This window comes from Oratosquilla oratoria, chromosome 37 (genome assembly GCF_046742065.1).
Source record: "Oratosquilla oratoria isolate Oo_2021 chromosome 37, ASM4674206v1, whole genome shotgun sequence".
Taxonomy (NCBI): Eukaryota; Metazoa; Arthropoda; class Malacostraca; order Stomatopoda; family Squillidae; genus Oratosquilla; species Oratosquilla oratoria.
Window position 1 is genome coordinate 13113546 of NC_134813.1, and position 12760 is coordinate 13126305.

Genomic DNA, 12760 nt, shown 5'->3' on the forward strand with positions numbered 1-12760 from the left:
CAGTTGTTTTAGCATACAGCGGATGTTCATGGACGTGTGCGTGTGCACAGTTGCTCTTACCATTGTGATGCCTGCCTTTACAGAGCCCGAGTGTGTTGGTGGCATAATCGGAAGAGTACTGGTCTCGTATTTGCTTAGTTTTGGGTTCAGATCCCACACTTGTCTGATTCCCGGCAGAGACGACTGTTACCTGCCCCAACAGTCCAAGTACATAGGGCAAAGGTGACCGCTCTGGATGCAGCCGTGCACCTCCTGGCATAAGCTCCTTGCCTTCACCTTTACAAAGCTGAGGCTCTCTGTGTGTTATCCGTCATTGGATCTCGCCACATAACATCTTGGCTTCCTCGTTTGAACACGCATTGCTATGGCCCATTGCTATCCTTCGAAAAATGCCGTTCTGTTGTATTTATTCCAATGTTCTTAAGCCAAAAATACTTTGATCATGCATGTGAACTAAGGACTGCTTCTGCCTAATATTTTCATCAGCGTAACCATTACTCCTTTGCAATATCCTATAGAAAGCTACATAGTTGCCCCCTAGGGTAAGATAACCCACTTTGTCTTTACTTTTTTCCTCTTCTTTCCCTCTCTTTTCACCTCTTTCTGCCCCTCCCCCTCTTTCTCCCTTCCCCCTCTTACCTCCTTCCCTCTCTTTCCCCCTCTTTCCCCCTTCCCCCCTCCCCTTCCCCCCTCCCCTTCCCCCCTCCCCTTCCCCCCTCCCCTTCCCCCCTCCCCTTCCCCCCTCCCCTTCCATCCCCCATCCCCATTTTCCATCCCCCATCCCCATCTTCCATCCCCCATCCCCATCTTCCATCCCCCATCCCCATCTTCCATCCCCCATCCCCATTCCCCATCTTCCATCCCCCTTCCTATCTTCCATCCCCCTTCCCATCTTCCATCCCCCTTCCCATCTTCCATCCCCCTTCCCATCTTGCTTCACCCTTCCCATCTTGCTTCACCCTTCCCCATCTTCCATTCCCCTTCCCCATCTTCCATCCCCCTTCCCCATCTTCCATCCCCCTTCCCCATCTTCCATCCCCTGTCCCCATCTTCCATCCCCCTTCCCCATCTTCCATCCCCCTTCCCCATCTTCCATCCCCCTTCCCCATCTTCCATCCCCCTTCCCCATCTTCCATCCCCCTTCCCCATCTTCCATCCCCCTTCCCCATCTTCCATCCCCCTTCCCCATCTTCCCCCATCTTCCCTATCCTCCCCATCCTCCTTCCTCCTTTCCCTTCTTTCCACCTTCCCCATCTTTCCCCCTTCCCCCTTCCTTCTTCCCTACTCCCTCCCTCACTCCCTTCCCTTCTCTCTTCATCATTCCATCTCCCTTTGTGCATGTGTCTGTCTTGTCTGTCAGTCTTACTTGTGCATGCCATTTTGACTGCTTCAAAAGTAGATATAAAGCACTTGACATAACCCTTACCCTGCACATTGCCTTGCATGGACCCACTGGCTGGTACACAAGTAGTTGGTTGGCGACACTAGCAAGGATGCAAATGACAAGGTAAGTATTCCTCTTTTTTTTTTTTTTTTTTTTTTTTTACAAAGAATATTTGTCATCAGTGAAAATGTATACAGTCAATGTGACAAAAATTAAAGCAATATGTTTACAAGTTAATGGGAATGATGGTTAGGCAGTGTTTGGATCATAAAATTAGAAATGGTTGAAGATGAACTTTTATTTCTTGTTACGTACAGAATAATGTATGACTAGGCGATGAACTTTTATTTTTTGTTACGTACAGAATAATGTAGTATGACTAGGCTGTAAGTGTCGTGGAAATGTATATTGTATTGACCATTTTTATCATCATTCTATCCACGTTTAAAGGAAGTGTTCATAATCAGCCCCAAACACCATGTGGGGGTGGGGATAGGTGTCTTGGAGGTCCTGAGAAGATTAAGGACACAACCAGGGTTTTATATAGCTAGAGATGCTAATTTTATATACATGTATTTACCTAGTTGTATTATACAGGACACTGCTACACTGCTTCTGACCCAGGGCAGTGGACAGGGTGCAGGGATGACCCGTCATCTAGGAGGTGCTAAGATGGGAGGGAGGGTGGAGGGGTGTGGAGTGTTTTCGGGGATGAAATGGGTGGGAATGTTTTTGTGCCTTGTCCTTTTTGGCTACCCCCCTGGTAAGGGGGGAAAAAAGCCTTGGTATATGTATGTATGTATGTATGTATCCACGTTTAAAGGAAGTGTTCATGATCAGGGATGACCCATCACCCAGGAGGTGCTCACATGAGAGGAAGGGTGGGAGGGGTGTGGAGTGTATTTAGGGATGAAATGGGTGGGAGTGTTTTTATTGCCTTTCCCTTTTTTTGGCTACCCCCCTGGTAAGGGGGGAAAAAAGCCTTGGTATATGTATGTATGTATGTATGTATCCACGTTTAAAGGAAGTGTTCATGATCAGCCCCAAACACCATGTTGGGGTGGGGGTAGTTGTCTTAGAGGTCCTGAGAAGATTAAGGACACAACCAGGGTTTTATATAGCTAGAGATGCTAATTTCATATACGTGTATTTACCTCGTTGTATTATACAGGGACTCTGCTTCTGACCCAGGGCGGTGGGCGGGGTTCAGGGATGGCCCGTCATCCGGGAGGTGCTCAGATGAGAGGAAGGGTGGGAGGGGTGTGGAGTGTATTTAGGGATGAAATGGGTGGGAGTGTTTTTATGCCTTTCCCTTTGTGGCTACCTCCCTTGTAAGGGGGAAAAAGCCTTGGTATATGTATGTGTATGTATGTATTATACAGGAAGGGAGCTAGTCTCGTAGTGACCCATTCTTGTATCTTTCAGCATCTAGTTTGCTCTTAAATTCTTGTATGGTTTTTGCACACACTTTGCCTCATCCAATTTGTTCCAAATGTCCAGCACTCTGTGTGGGAAACTATTCTTTTTCATATCTCTTCTATAACTATCCTTTTTGAGTTTCTTTTCTTGTTCTCTTGTTTTTATTTTATCTGACTTTAATAAATCTTCTCTGTCAAGGACTTCCATGCCTTTCATGATTCTGTAAATGGCCAGTAGATCTCCTTTCTCTTCTTTGTTCCAGGGTTGGTAGTTCCAGTGTGGACGAGCTCCGTTTGTATGTCAATTTTGAAAGTGTTGGGGCCATTTTTGTCATTGCTCTTTGGATTCTTTCTAATTTCTTTGTATTCTCTCTAATTTCTTTGTATTCTTTTTTGTGCTGGGTTTTCATAGTGTTGCAGCATACTCCAATCTTGGTGTTATCAGAATGACTAATATTTTCCTTACCATTACCTCATCCAAGTAGTTAAAGGCCACCTTTATTGATCATAGTAAATTGTAGATTTCTCTGACTATTTTGTTAATATGCTTATCTGGTGACATGTCTTTGTTAATAATTACTCCTAGGTCCTTTTCCAAGCTAACATTTTTTACTTCCTTTGTACCAGTTTTGTATTGTCCTGATATTCTATTTTTACTTTTTCCAAACTCCAGTATATTACTTCACTACCCACTCTTGGGTCCATTCCCAGACTTTATCCAGGTCTCTGTAGTGATTCACATTCTTTTTCTGTACTTTCTTTAGTAGTTTTGCATCATCTGCAAAGAAGTTCATATAAGATTCCACACCTTCATCCATGTCATTTATATATATGGCAAACATTATCGGAGCTAATACAGAACCTTGTGGGACTCCACTTGTCATTTCTTCCCAGGTCGATTTCTTGTCTCTAAGTACCACCCTCATTTTTCCCCTGTTCAAAAAATCTTTCATCCATTCCAATAACTTTCCTTTTACTCCACCTATTGTTTCAATATTTCTTAGTAGCTTTTTGTGTGGTATTTTGTGTGTGTGTGTATTTACCTAGTTTTATTATACAGGAAAGGAGCTATGCTCATAGTGACCTGGTTTTGTATCTCTCAGCATCAAGTTTGTTCTTAAATTCTTGAATAGTATTTGCACACACTGTTGCCTCATCTAATTTATTCCAGATATCCAGCACACTGTGTGGGAAGCTATTCTTTTTCAGATCTCTTCTATAACTATCCTTTTCAAGTTTATCATGTCCTTGTTTTTCTCGTGTCCCACTTTAATAAATCATCTCTGTCTAGGAATTCCATTCCTTTCATAATTCTGTAAATAGTCGGTAGATCTCCTCTTTCTCTTCTTTATTCCAGGGTTGGTAGTTCCAATTTGGATAATCTTTGTATGTCAATTTGGAGAGTGTTGGTGCCATCTTTGTCGTTGCTCTATGAATTCTTTCTAATTTCTTTATATTCATTTTAGTACTGGGTGTCCACAGTGTCACAGCATACTCTAGTTTGTCTTATCAATGTAACTAATATTTTCTTTACCATTTCCTCATACAAATAGTCAAAAGCCACTTTCATCAACCTTAGTAAATTGAAGGTTTCTTTGATGATTTAATTGATATGTTTGTCTGGTGACATGTCTGCTGTGTGTGTGTGCATGTATATATATATATATATATATATATATATATATATATATATATATATATATATATATATATATAATATATTTAATATACATACATATACATATATAAAATTTTGTTTTTGTCATCACAGCATCAATGTCTTAGATTTTTACAGTATATCATTAATGGAGTCATTTCTATATAGTCTAGCTGTATGTAATGTTTTACCACTTGAATTGAGGGCCCTTAATACTTACTTTTAAATAACTTGGGACCAGTGATGGGAGTGTGTGGTAGTCCAGCAAAAAGCAATTCCCTATGCACAGCTTCAGATCCTACTGACACTTTGATCCATTGACAATGAAACAGTCCTACACTAATACATACATATACCAAAGGCTTTTTCCCCCATACAAGGGAGGTAGCCAAAGTCAAATGCATAAATACGCTCCCACTCATTGCATCCCCACATACTCACACTCCCATTCACCACCCCCTCCCCCCCACCCTTCCCAGCTCCTCCTAGATGACGGGCCACCCCCGCATCCCACCCACCACTCCAGGCCAGAAGTAATGGAGCAAGATGCAGCACATACCCTGTCTGGGGTATTGGCTGCATGTTATTGTAAAGTTAAAATCTGCTCAGTAGCATGGGGCGTCTCTATGGAACAGAGCCGCACATCATTTTGTCTGTGATAGAGGAAATCTTTATTCATAGAGAAATTAGGCTGCTTTATTATACTGCGACTGCCCCTCCATTATGCTGTCCTCCCACTCTTAATACTGTCCTGTACCACTTCTGAATATACATTTACTTTTTTGCCGAACCCTGTGGTAGGGGAGAAAGAACACTGTTACCAAGTGTTCCCACTTGAGTCATAGAAGGTGACAAAAACTGGACAGGGATAGAGCTAGGCATTCTTCTCTCTGTAGCTCCTTGGGGGGGGTGGGGGAGTCGAGGGGAGACGGGCAAATTTGAGGCAACAATTAATTGTTCAGTGAGACCTCTCATTAACGGACGTTAATTAGCTGTGTTTGCGATGTTTTCACTGTGTTTTCGGTGTGTTTGGTGCTGTTGTTTAGTGCGTGCAATCACTATGCCACCCAAAAACCACTCCAAAACACCGCAAACGCAGCTAATTAATGTCCGTTAATGAGAGGTCTCACTGTAATTCAAACTCAATATTCAGGGTAAACACTACCTCTCTCCAGTGGCCTTAGTCAACCAAACTAACACTTGGGAGAGAACATAAAAGATGTATTCCTTGTTCAAAAGGTGATTGAATATAAGGGAAATAATGGATGTGTTAGAATCTGAAATGGAGCGAGTGGTTTGAGGTAATGTGGGACTTTTCCAGGGGTGTGTTATGTTGCCTTGGCTATTCCACATTACAAGAGATGTAGCCAAAGTCAAAGGCATAAATCCGCTCCTACCCATTTCATTCCCATCATCATCAACATTGGCACTTATAGTATAATATTAGCATTGATGACTATTAAGTTCTGGCCAATTAAATTTTATTATGTTCTTGGCTCCAGGAGGAGCCAAGAAAAGAGGGAGGGAGGGAGGGGTGGTGAATGGGAGTGGAGTATGTGGGGATGAAATGGGTGGGAGTGGATTCATGCCTTTGACTTTGGCTACCTCCCTTGTAAGAGGGGAAAAAACCCTTGGTATATGTATGTACATAAGTGTTTTTATTTGGATTTTTCTGATGTAAATTTGTATTTCCTGTTGTGACAGGCTCCCAGCAGTTTACTTGATGCTCTTGAAGCTCATCTGGCTTCCCTTGAAGGCAAGAAGCCACCAGCAACACAGACAAACTCAAACTCAAGGTATGTGAAGGGTTGTACCCATTTTACTTGATCTTTATCAAACACTTGCTTGAACATCCCAGAAACTCGCCCCTTTAAGAGATGTGGTAGAAAGCCAATAGATGTTGATTGCATGAACATGTATGAAAGGGATGATAACAGTGATTTTATAGATTGAGATACTCTTCAAATAAACTTCAGAGCAGCACTTTGACTTGAGGATGTTGACAGAAAAATGACTGCCAGCATTTGTGGCAGAGGAAAAATCTTATGAAGATTATTTTTGGTGTAATAAGACATTGAACTCGTTAGATCTTTCTCAAGTATAATTGAGTTGTATATATAAAGTATATTGGTAAGCAATGTTCAGAAAAGGCTGTACTTAGGTTGGATGAAGCCATATGTCTAATACAGGAATGTTGTTTTGGGATTTGTTTGTAAATCCTCATCATTACCTCTTGTTACTCAAAAGTATCAAGGGAGAAGACAGAAGATAGAAGTGAGTGGAGAATGGTTGTATATGGATGATGCTGTGATGCATGGAAGGGAGTGGATGGGGGATGGGATGAGGGAGTGTGTGTGAATGATATTTTGATGCAGCCCGAAGGAATTTCTCCGTCTTCTCTCTTTCTGCATGAAAGGACAGAGAGGAGGGGTTGCCAATTAAATAAAGCGGCCTTGCTGTGGATGTGCTGTGTCTTGCTACATTGCTTCTGACCCAAGGCAGTGGGTGTGATGCAGGGATGACCTGTCATCCAGGAGGAACCAAGAAAAGAGGGAGGGAGGGAGGGGTGGTGAATGGGAGTAGAGTATGTGTAGATAAAATAGGTGGGAGTGGTCTTTGGCTTTGGCTACCTCCCTTGTAAGGGAAAAAAACCCGTTGGTATATTGTATTTACCTAGTTGTATTATACGGGAAGGGAGCTATGCTTGTGGTGACCCGTCTTTGTATCTCTCAGCATCAAGTTTTTTCTTAAAATCTTGAATAGTGTTTGCACACACTGTTTCTTTGTCTAATTTGTTCCAAGTATATATCACTGTGTGTGGGAAGCTATTTTTTTTTTTTTTTTTTTTTCTTCAGATCTCTTCTGTAATTATCTGTTTTTAGTTTCTTTTCGTGTCCTCTGTTAAAATCCTAAGGGGTACAGGCTGTAATAACAACATTGATAATTTAAGTCTGTAGTGGACCTGGTAGCGAGAAGAGTGCAGAAGAAAGGGAGGCTTTTTGGATAGATTTAAATGAGTGCATAGAGGGATTATGGAGAAACGTCATTGTAGTAGTATTAGGAGACCTTAATGCTAGGGTAGGAAATGAACCAATAAACGGAGTGGTTGGGAAATGTGGAGTTCCAGGAAAGAATTGTAGTAGAGAGTTGATGGTGGAGATGTCTAGAAAGAGTTGATGAGAGCAAATACAGTGTTTAGGAAGAAAATCAAGCATAAGTACACATGGGAGAAGGTGGTAGATAGAGCATTAATGGACTATGTAGTGGTAGATAGGAGTATAATAGAAAGATTTAAGGATGTACATGTTCTAAGAGGAGAGAGGGGAATATCAGATCATTTTCTGGTGGAAGGTAAGTTGAGAGTGGAGGCTAGGAGAAAGAGAAAAAGGACAAAAGGTAGGGAGGTGCTTGGAGTGAACTGCTTAAATGAGAAAGAAAAGGAGAAGGAATACAAGAAGCTGAGAGAGAAATGGGAGGGAGTGAAGAATAGAGTAGAACTAGGAGGAATGGGGATGGTTCAGGCAGGGAGTCGCATTATACTACATTTCTTGATATGGAATTTCACTTCCCACTTTTGAGTCCATTTCCAGATCTTGTCCAAGTTTTGTTGTAATGAGTTGCAATCCTGCTCAGTTTTTACTTTCTTTAGTATTTTTTGTGTCATCTGCAAAGAAATTCATATAACACTCTACTCCTTCATCCATGTCATTTATGTATATGGCAAACATGATCAGGGCCAGTACTGATCCCTGCGGGACACCACTTTTCATTTCTTCCCAATTTGAGAATTTATCTCTAATTACTACTCTCATTTTCCTCCCAGTCAGGAAGTCTTTCATCCATTCCAATAATTTTCTTCTGATGCCACCTATTGATTCTATCTTCCTTATTAGTTTATAGTGTGGTACCTTATCAAATGCCTTTTGTAGGTCCAGAAAGGCACAGTCTGCCCAACCATCTCTTGTATTATGTCTATTAATCTTGAGTAGAAGCAGATCAAGTTTGTTGTACATGATCTTCCTTGTCTGAATCCAAATTGATTTTTGCTACTGCGTTTGTCAGGGAGACTGGACTGTAATTTGAAGGGTCTTCCTTGTTTCCTCCCTTATAAATCGTACAATGTTTGCATTCTTCCAGTCCTGTGCAACTTTTCCTTCTTTAAGTGAGAATTTAATTATATTGTATTTTTTATGTGTTAATTCCTCCATGCATTCTTTCAGTATCCAATTTGCAATTCCGTCTGGACCATGTGATTTTCTGATGTCAAGGGTTTTGATTTGGTCGCTGATTTCCTTCTGTGTTACAATCATTTCTTTCATTGAGGGGGATATATCTCTCTCTATTTCCTCATAGTTAGGTGAGTTTTCTATTGTGAATACTGATTTGAAATGGTTGTTCATAATTTCAGCCATTTCCAGTTCTTCTGTATATTCATATTTACCTGGGCGCAGCTTTTCTATTTCTTGTTTTTGTTCTTCTCTGTGTGTGTGTGTGTGTGTGTGTATTTACCAAGTTGTATTATATAAAATACAATAATTATGTGTAAAGGATGAGAATTTGTTAGGATGCAAGGAAGTGTAGTGAATATCTGAATATAGAGTTGTCTGGTAATGGCAGTATAGAGATGTATATACAAAGATGTGAGGAAACATACGAGAGGTATAGAGTAAAAGTGAAATGCAAGGCGAGGGAGGCTAAGAGAAGAATGCGCGAGATGGAGTACATGTTTAAGAATTTTGAAAACAATAGCAAGATATCTTGAAAGATATTGATAAGAATGAAGAAACAAATTGAGATGAGTTAAATAGGAATATAAACCCATTGACATATGGCAAGTCAGAGAAGCTGCTCCTTATATGAAAAGAGGCTATCTATTCTTTGCATTTCATGTGCATGGACTATTTCTGATGAAAAATCTGGGATGGTATTGAAAGTGAACCATCAATCTTGTAATTCGGCTCATGAAGTGAACCTTCAGTCTTGTAATTGGGCTCATGAAAATGGTAGAAAATAGTTTAGTAAGAGATTGACCTTAAAAGTCCACTGAATCACCTTACCAAGGATAGACCCCTGCCCTCACCCAATACACATACACACATTCAAAACTGAAAAGATATTGGTATTTTTTTTTTATGTTGATTCATTGAGTGGTATATTTTAATATTTTTTCTACTTTTTTCTCTCACTTTTGTATGTTATTTGTATTTGTTATTGCTTATTGCTTTTTAACTTTATTCTTCTTTCAAATTCAATTAATACTTCACTTGTCCTTCAATTTTTTTTTTTCATAATTGTGTGTTTGACAAACTACAATTTTTTTGTGTTAATCTACTTTTCTTTACAAAATTTTATTTACTTCAACTTAAATAATGCTACACTTACCTTGCAACAAGCTTATCCTTTGCCTTCATTTTGGCATCACCAATGCACCTCTTGCTGTTCTCCATGTCCAAATCCTCGCCATTCCCAAAACCCTTAGAGTAAACATCAAATCAGCTGTTTCGGCCCTGAGCTCGACCAGTGTTTCCTTTGGTGCCGCGGGCAGCAGCAGCAGTAGCAGCCGTGTAGGAGGTGGAGTTGCATCAGAAACGGCCGTCAACAACGGCACGAGTGCAGCCGGCCCCACAGATGATATTGCAAAGCGACAAGCCCTAGCAGAAGAGGAAGCGATGTATGAGAAACTCAAGGTAAAGGACTCGTATGATTTAGTTTGCTAGTAAACTTTGGGGATTGCTATTATTTTGTTTAGGGATTTAATTTTGAAAGTTAGGCTGAATATTGTAGGATAGGTGGGATACAATTTTAGAGGACACAGATTATTCTCTCAAAGCTTTCAGTTGCTTACCTTGACCATATTTGTGCTAACCATAAGTAGTAATTGCTTCATCAGCAGAACACACTGGTTATTTAAGGTTGTGGCAAATGGCAGACTATGTATTTCATTATGGAGCTCTGAGATGGATAAACTTCAACCAGAATGATGTTGGGTAGGGGTGGGGGAAGAGAAGAGAGAGATGTATAGAGAGAGAGATGGATAGAGAGAGAGAGAGATGGATAGAGAGAGAGAGATGGATAGAGAGAGAGATGGATAGAGAGAGAGATGGATAGAGAGAGAGATGGATAGAGAGAGAGATGGATAGAGAGAGAGAGAGAGAGATGGATAGAGAGAGAGATGGATAGAGAGAGAGAGAGATGGATAGAGAGAGAGAGAGATGGATAGAGAGAGAGATGAATAGAGTGAGGTGGATAGAAAGAGAGAGAGAGTAGAGAGAACCCCATTGTCGCTCTAGATCTTCCCATCCTGCAGCTGCATAATAAAATTTTGTGAGCATTTTTGTCACAACAGAATTTATGCAGTGTGCCACAGCTTTAAGAAGCTTTACATTTTCATGGCAGTGGTCTGTGGGTAATTTTGTTTAATGAAATGATAGATATTGAAATGGCTGGAGTATGATGTTTAATGAATGTACCTTGTTAGTGCTGTTTATTAATTTTATTTATTTATTTTTATCATTATTATTATTATTATTATTATTTTTTATTATTATTTTTTTTTTATTATTATTTTTTTTTTTTTTTTTTTTTTTTTTTTTTTTTTTTTTTTTTGTTCAGTCCAAGACCAGACAACCTTGTTCAACTGAGGGGTGAACTCTAGCCAAAACATGTCTCAATCAGTTGATATTGCCAAATATAAGTTCTATTCTCTGTGGTGTAGAACTGTTGATTCTTGCTCTGAACAACACCCATTAGTTCTGAATTCACCTTTTATGTGAAGAAAGTTGTCGACAAATAGTCTGAACAAAAATCTGTGAAGTATTCACCGTATTGAAAATGGTCAGTCAGCATCCATCGGTTACAAATACAGAATATCAGATCAGGTCAGAAATAGATTGTGGGTCAAGGGTGATTCTTTTACATTATGAGTACAAAGATTGGTTTCATAGTTTCAGCTTCCAACTCCGGCAGGTTGGGTTATTAGCCCATTAACTTGTGATGGTGTTTGAGGTTACCTCAGAACTGAATGGAATTGTGTCCAAAGCAGCACAATACAGTAGAGGATTGAGGTATAGGATTTCTTGAAGGTGAACAAAACTGGCTATGGTCAGAATAAATTAAAAATAGGCTGCCTGCTTCAAAAAGTTCGATTTGAGGTAGTTTTTAACCTGCTAAGACAAAGACTTCTTACAACAGGAGTTGTAGCATTGGCTTTAGTTAGAATGGTGTCATTTTTAACTATAGAACTGGGGTTGTGTGCGCCTGCCATGATGCACAGAAAAGTACTTTATCAAGTTAAAAAAAAATAATTGACAAGAGACAACTCACCTCAGCTGTGGAGTTGCAAGTTTCCGAAATAGGGTGGATAGTAAGAATGCTATATGACCTTAAATGTGGCTGATAAGTTGGTCTTTTTACATGTACAGGATTTTTACATGTATTGCATCAATATTTCACCTGTATTTAAGTATATGATGCACTTGTACACACTTGTACTGAATCATTAATTTATGATTTATTTTAACTTGAGGCACTTGTATACACTGTGTGCAAGTGTGCGTCATGCATGCATACATATTTATCACTTACTATTCATTTTACATATATGTAGAGGGACCAGTGATGGGTGCCTGTTCATGGTGGTCTTGCAAAATGGATGACAGAGGAAATAACCTCTGCTACCCATCTTCAAAATCCATCAACACCCTAGTTTCTAACAGGAAGTGCAGCCCTAAGGGACTGGTACTCTTTTTACGCACTGAACCCAAGATAGATTTCTATACTTTCTCAGTATTGCCCTCGCACTTTTTCACATGAGGAGAGCTGACAGCCCATTAGACACCTTGTCAAGATATTTTTGTTGTCAGGGAGGGGTGAATGTAGGACAATGTAGTATAAGGTGCTATGTATCTTCGGTAGTGTGGTGGTTGCATCTGAGGAAATTGGAGTGGTTCTGGGCTGATTTTTTTTAGGTACAGTTTTGATGTAGGATGGTGACACAAATGTGGGTATAACAGTATAGTTTTTACTTGTCTTGGAAGTAGTTTTTCTCTAGGGGGGAGCATAGTGAAATATATAATTTGGCAGTCTGTTGTGATCCGAGTGTGTGTTTTTGAATGGACATATTGTGGGACATTGGGGGCAGGTTATTTTAGGTATTTGAATAGAATAGTTTTGGGTTTTTTGTGTTGTATTAAGTGAGGGATTTCTCTGTCTTCTCCATTTCTGCATGAGGGGACAGAGAGGCGGGTCACCAATTTAATGAAGCAGACTTGCTGTGGATGTGCTGTGTCTTGCGACACTGCT

General features: G+C 40.1%; 1 protein-coding gene across 19 annotated transcripts in view; it reads left to right on the forward strand.

Annotated features, from left to right (window-relative positions):
• The window catches only part of lap (phosphatidylinositol-binding clathrin assembly protein lap), a 204559-nt gene that overhangs the window by 120896 nt on the left and 70903 nt on the right, over positions 1-12760 (forward strand). For 8 of the 19 annotated variants that reach the window (XM_076175216.1, XM_076175221.1, XM_076175214.1 and 5 more), the window contains 3 exons: positions 1472-1507; positions 6164-6255; positions 9939-10146. In XM_076175216.1, coding sequence (XP_076031331.1) covers positions 1472-1507; positions 6164-6255; positions 9939-10146 — 336 coding nt within the window. The remainder of the gene's footprint in view (positions 1-1471; positions 1508-6163; positions 6256-9938; positions 10147-12760) is intronic. The other 11 variants (XM_076175217.1, XM_076175225.1, XM_076175228.1 and 8 more) reach the window with 5 other exon arrangements.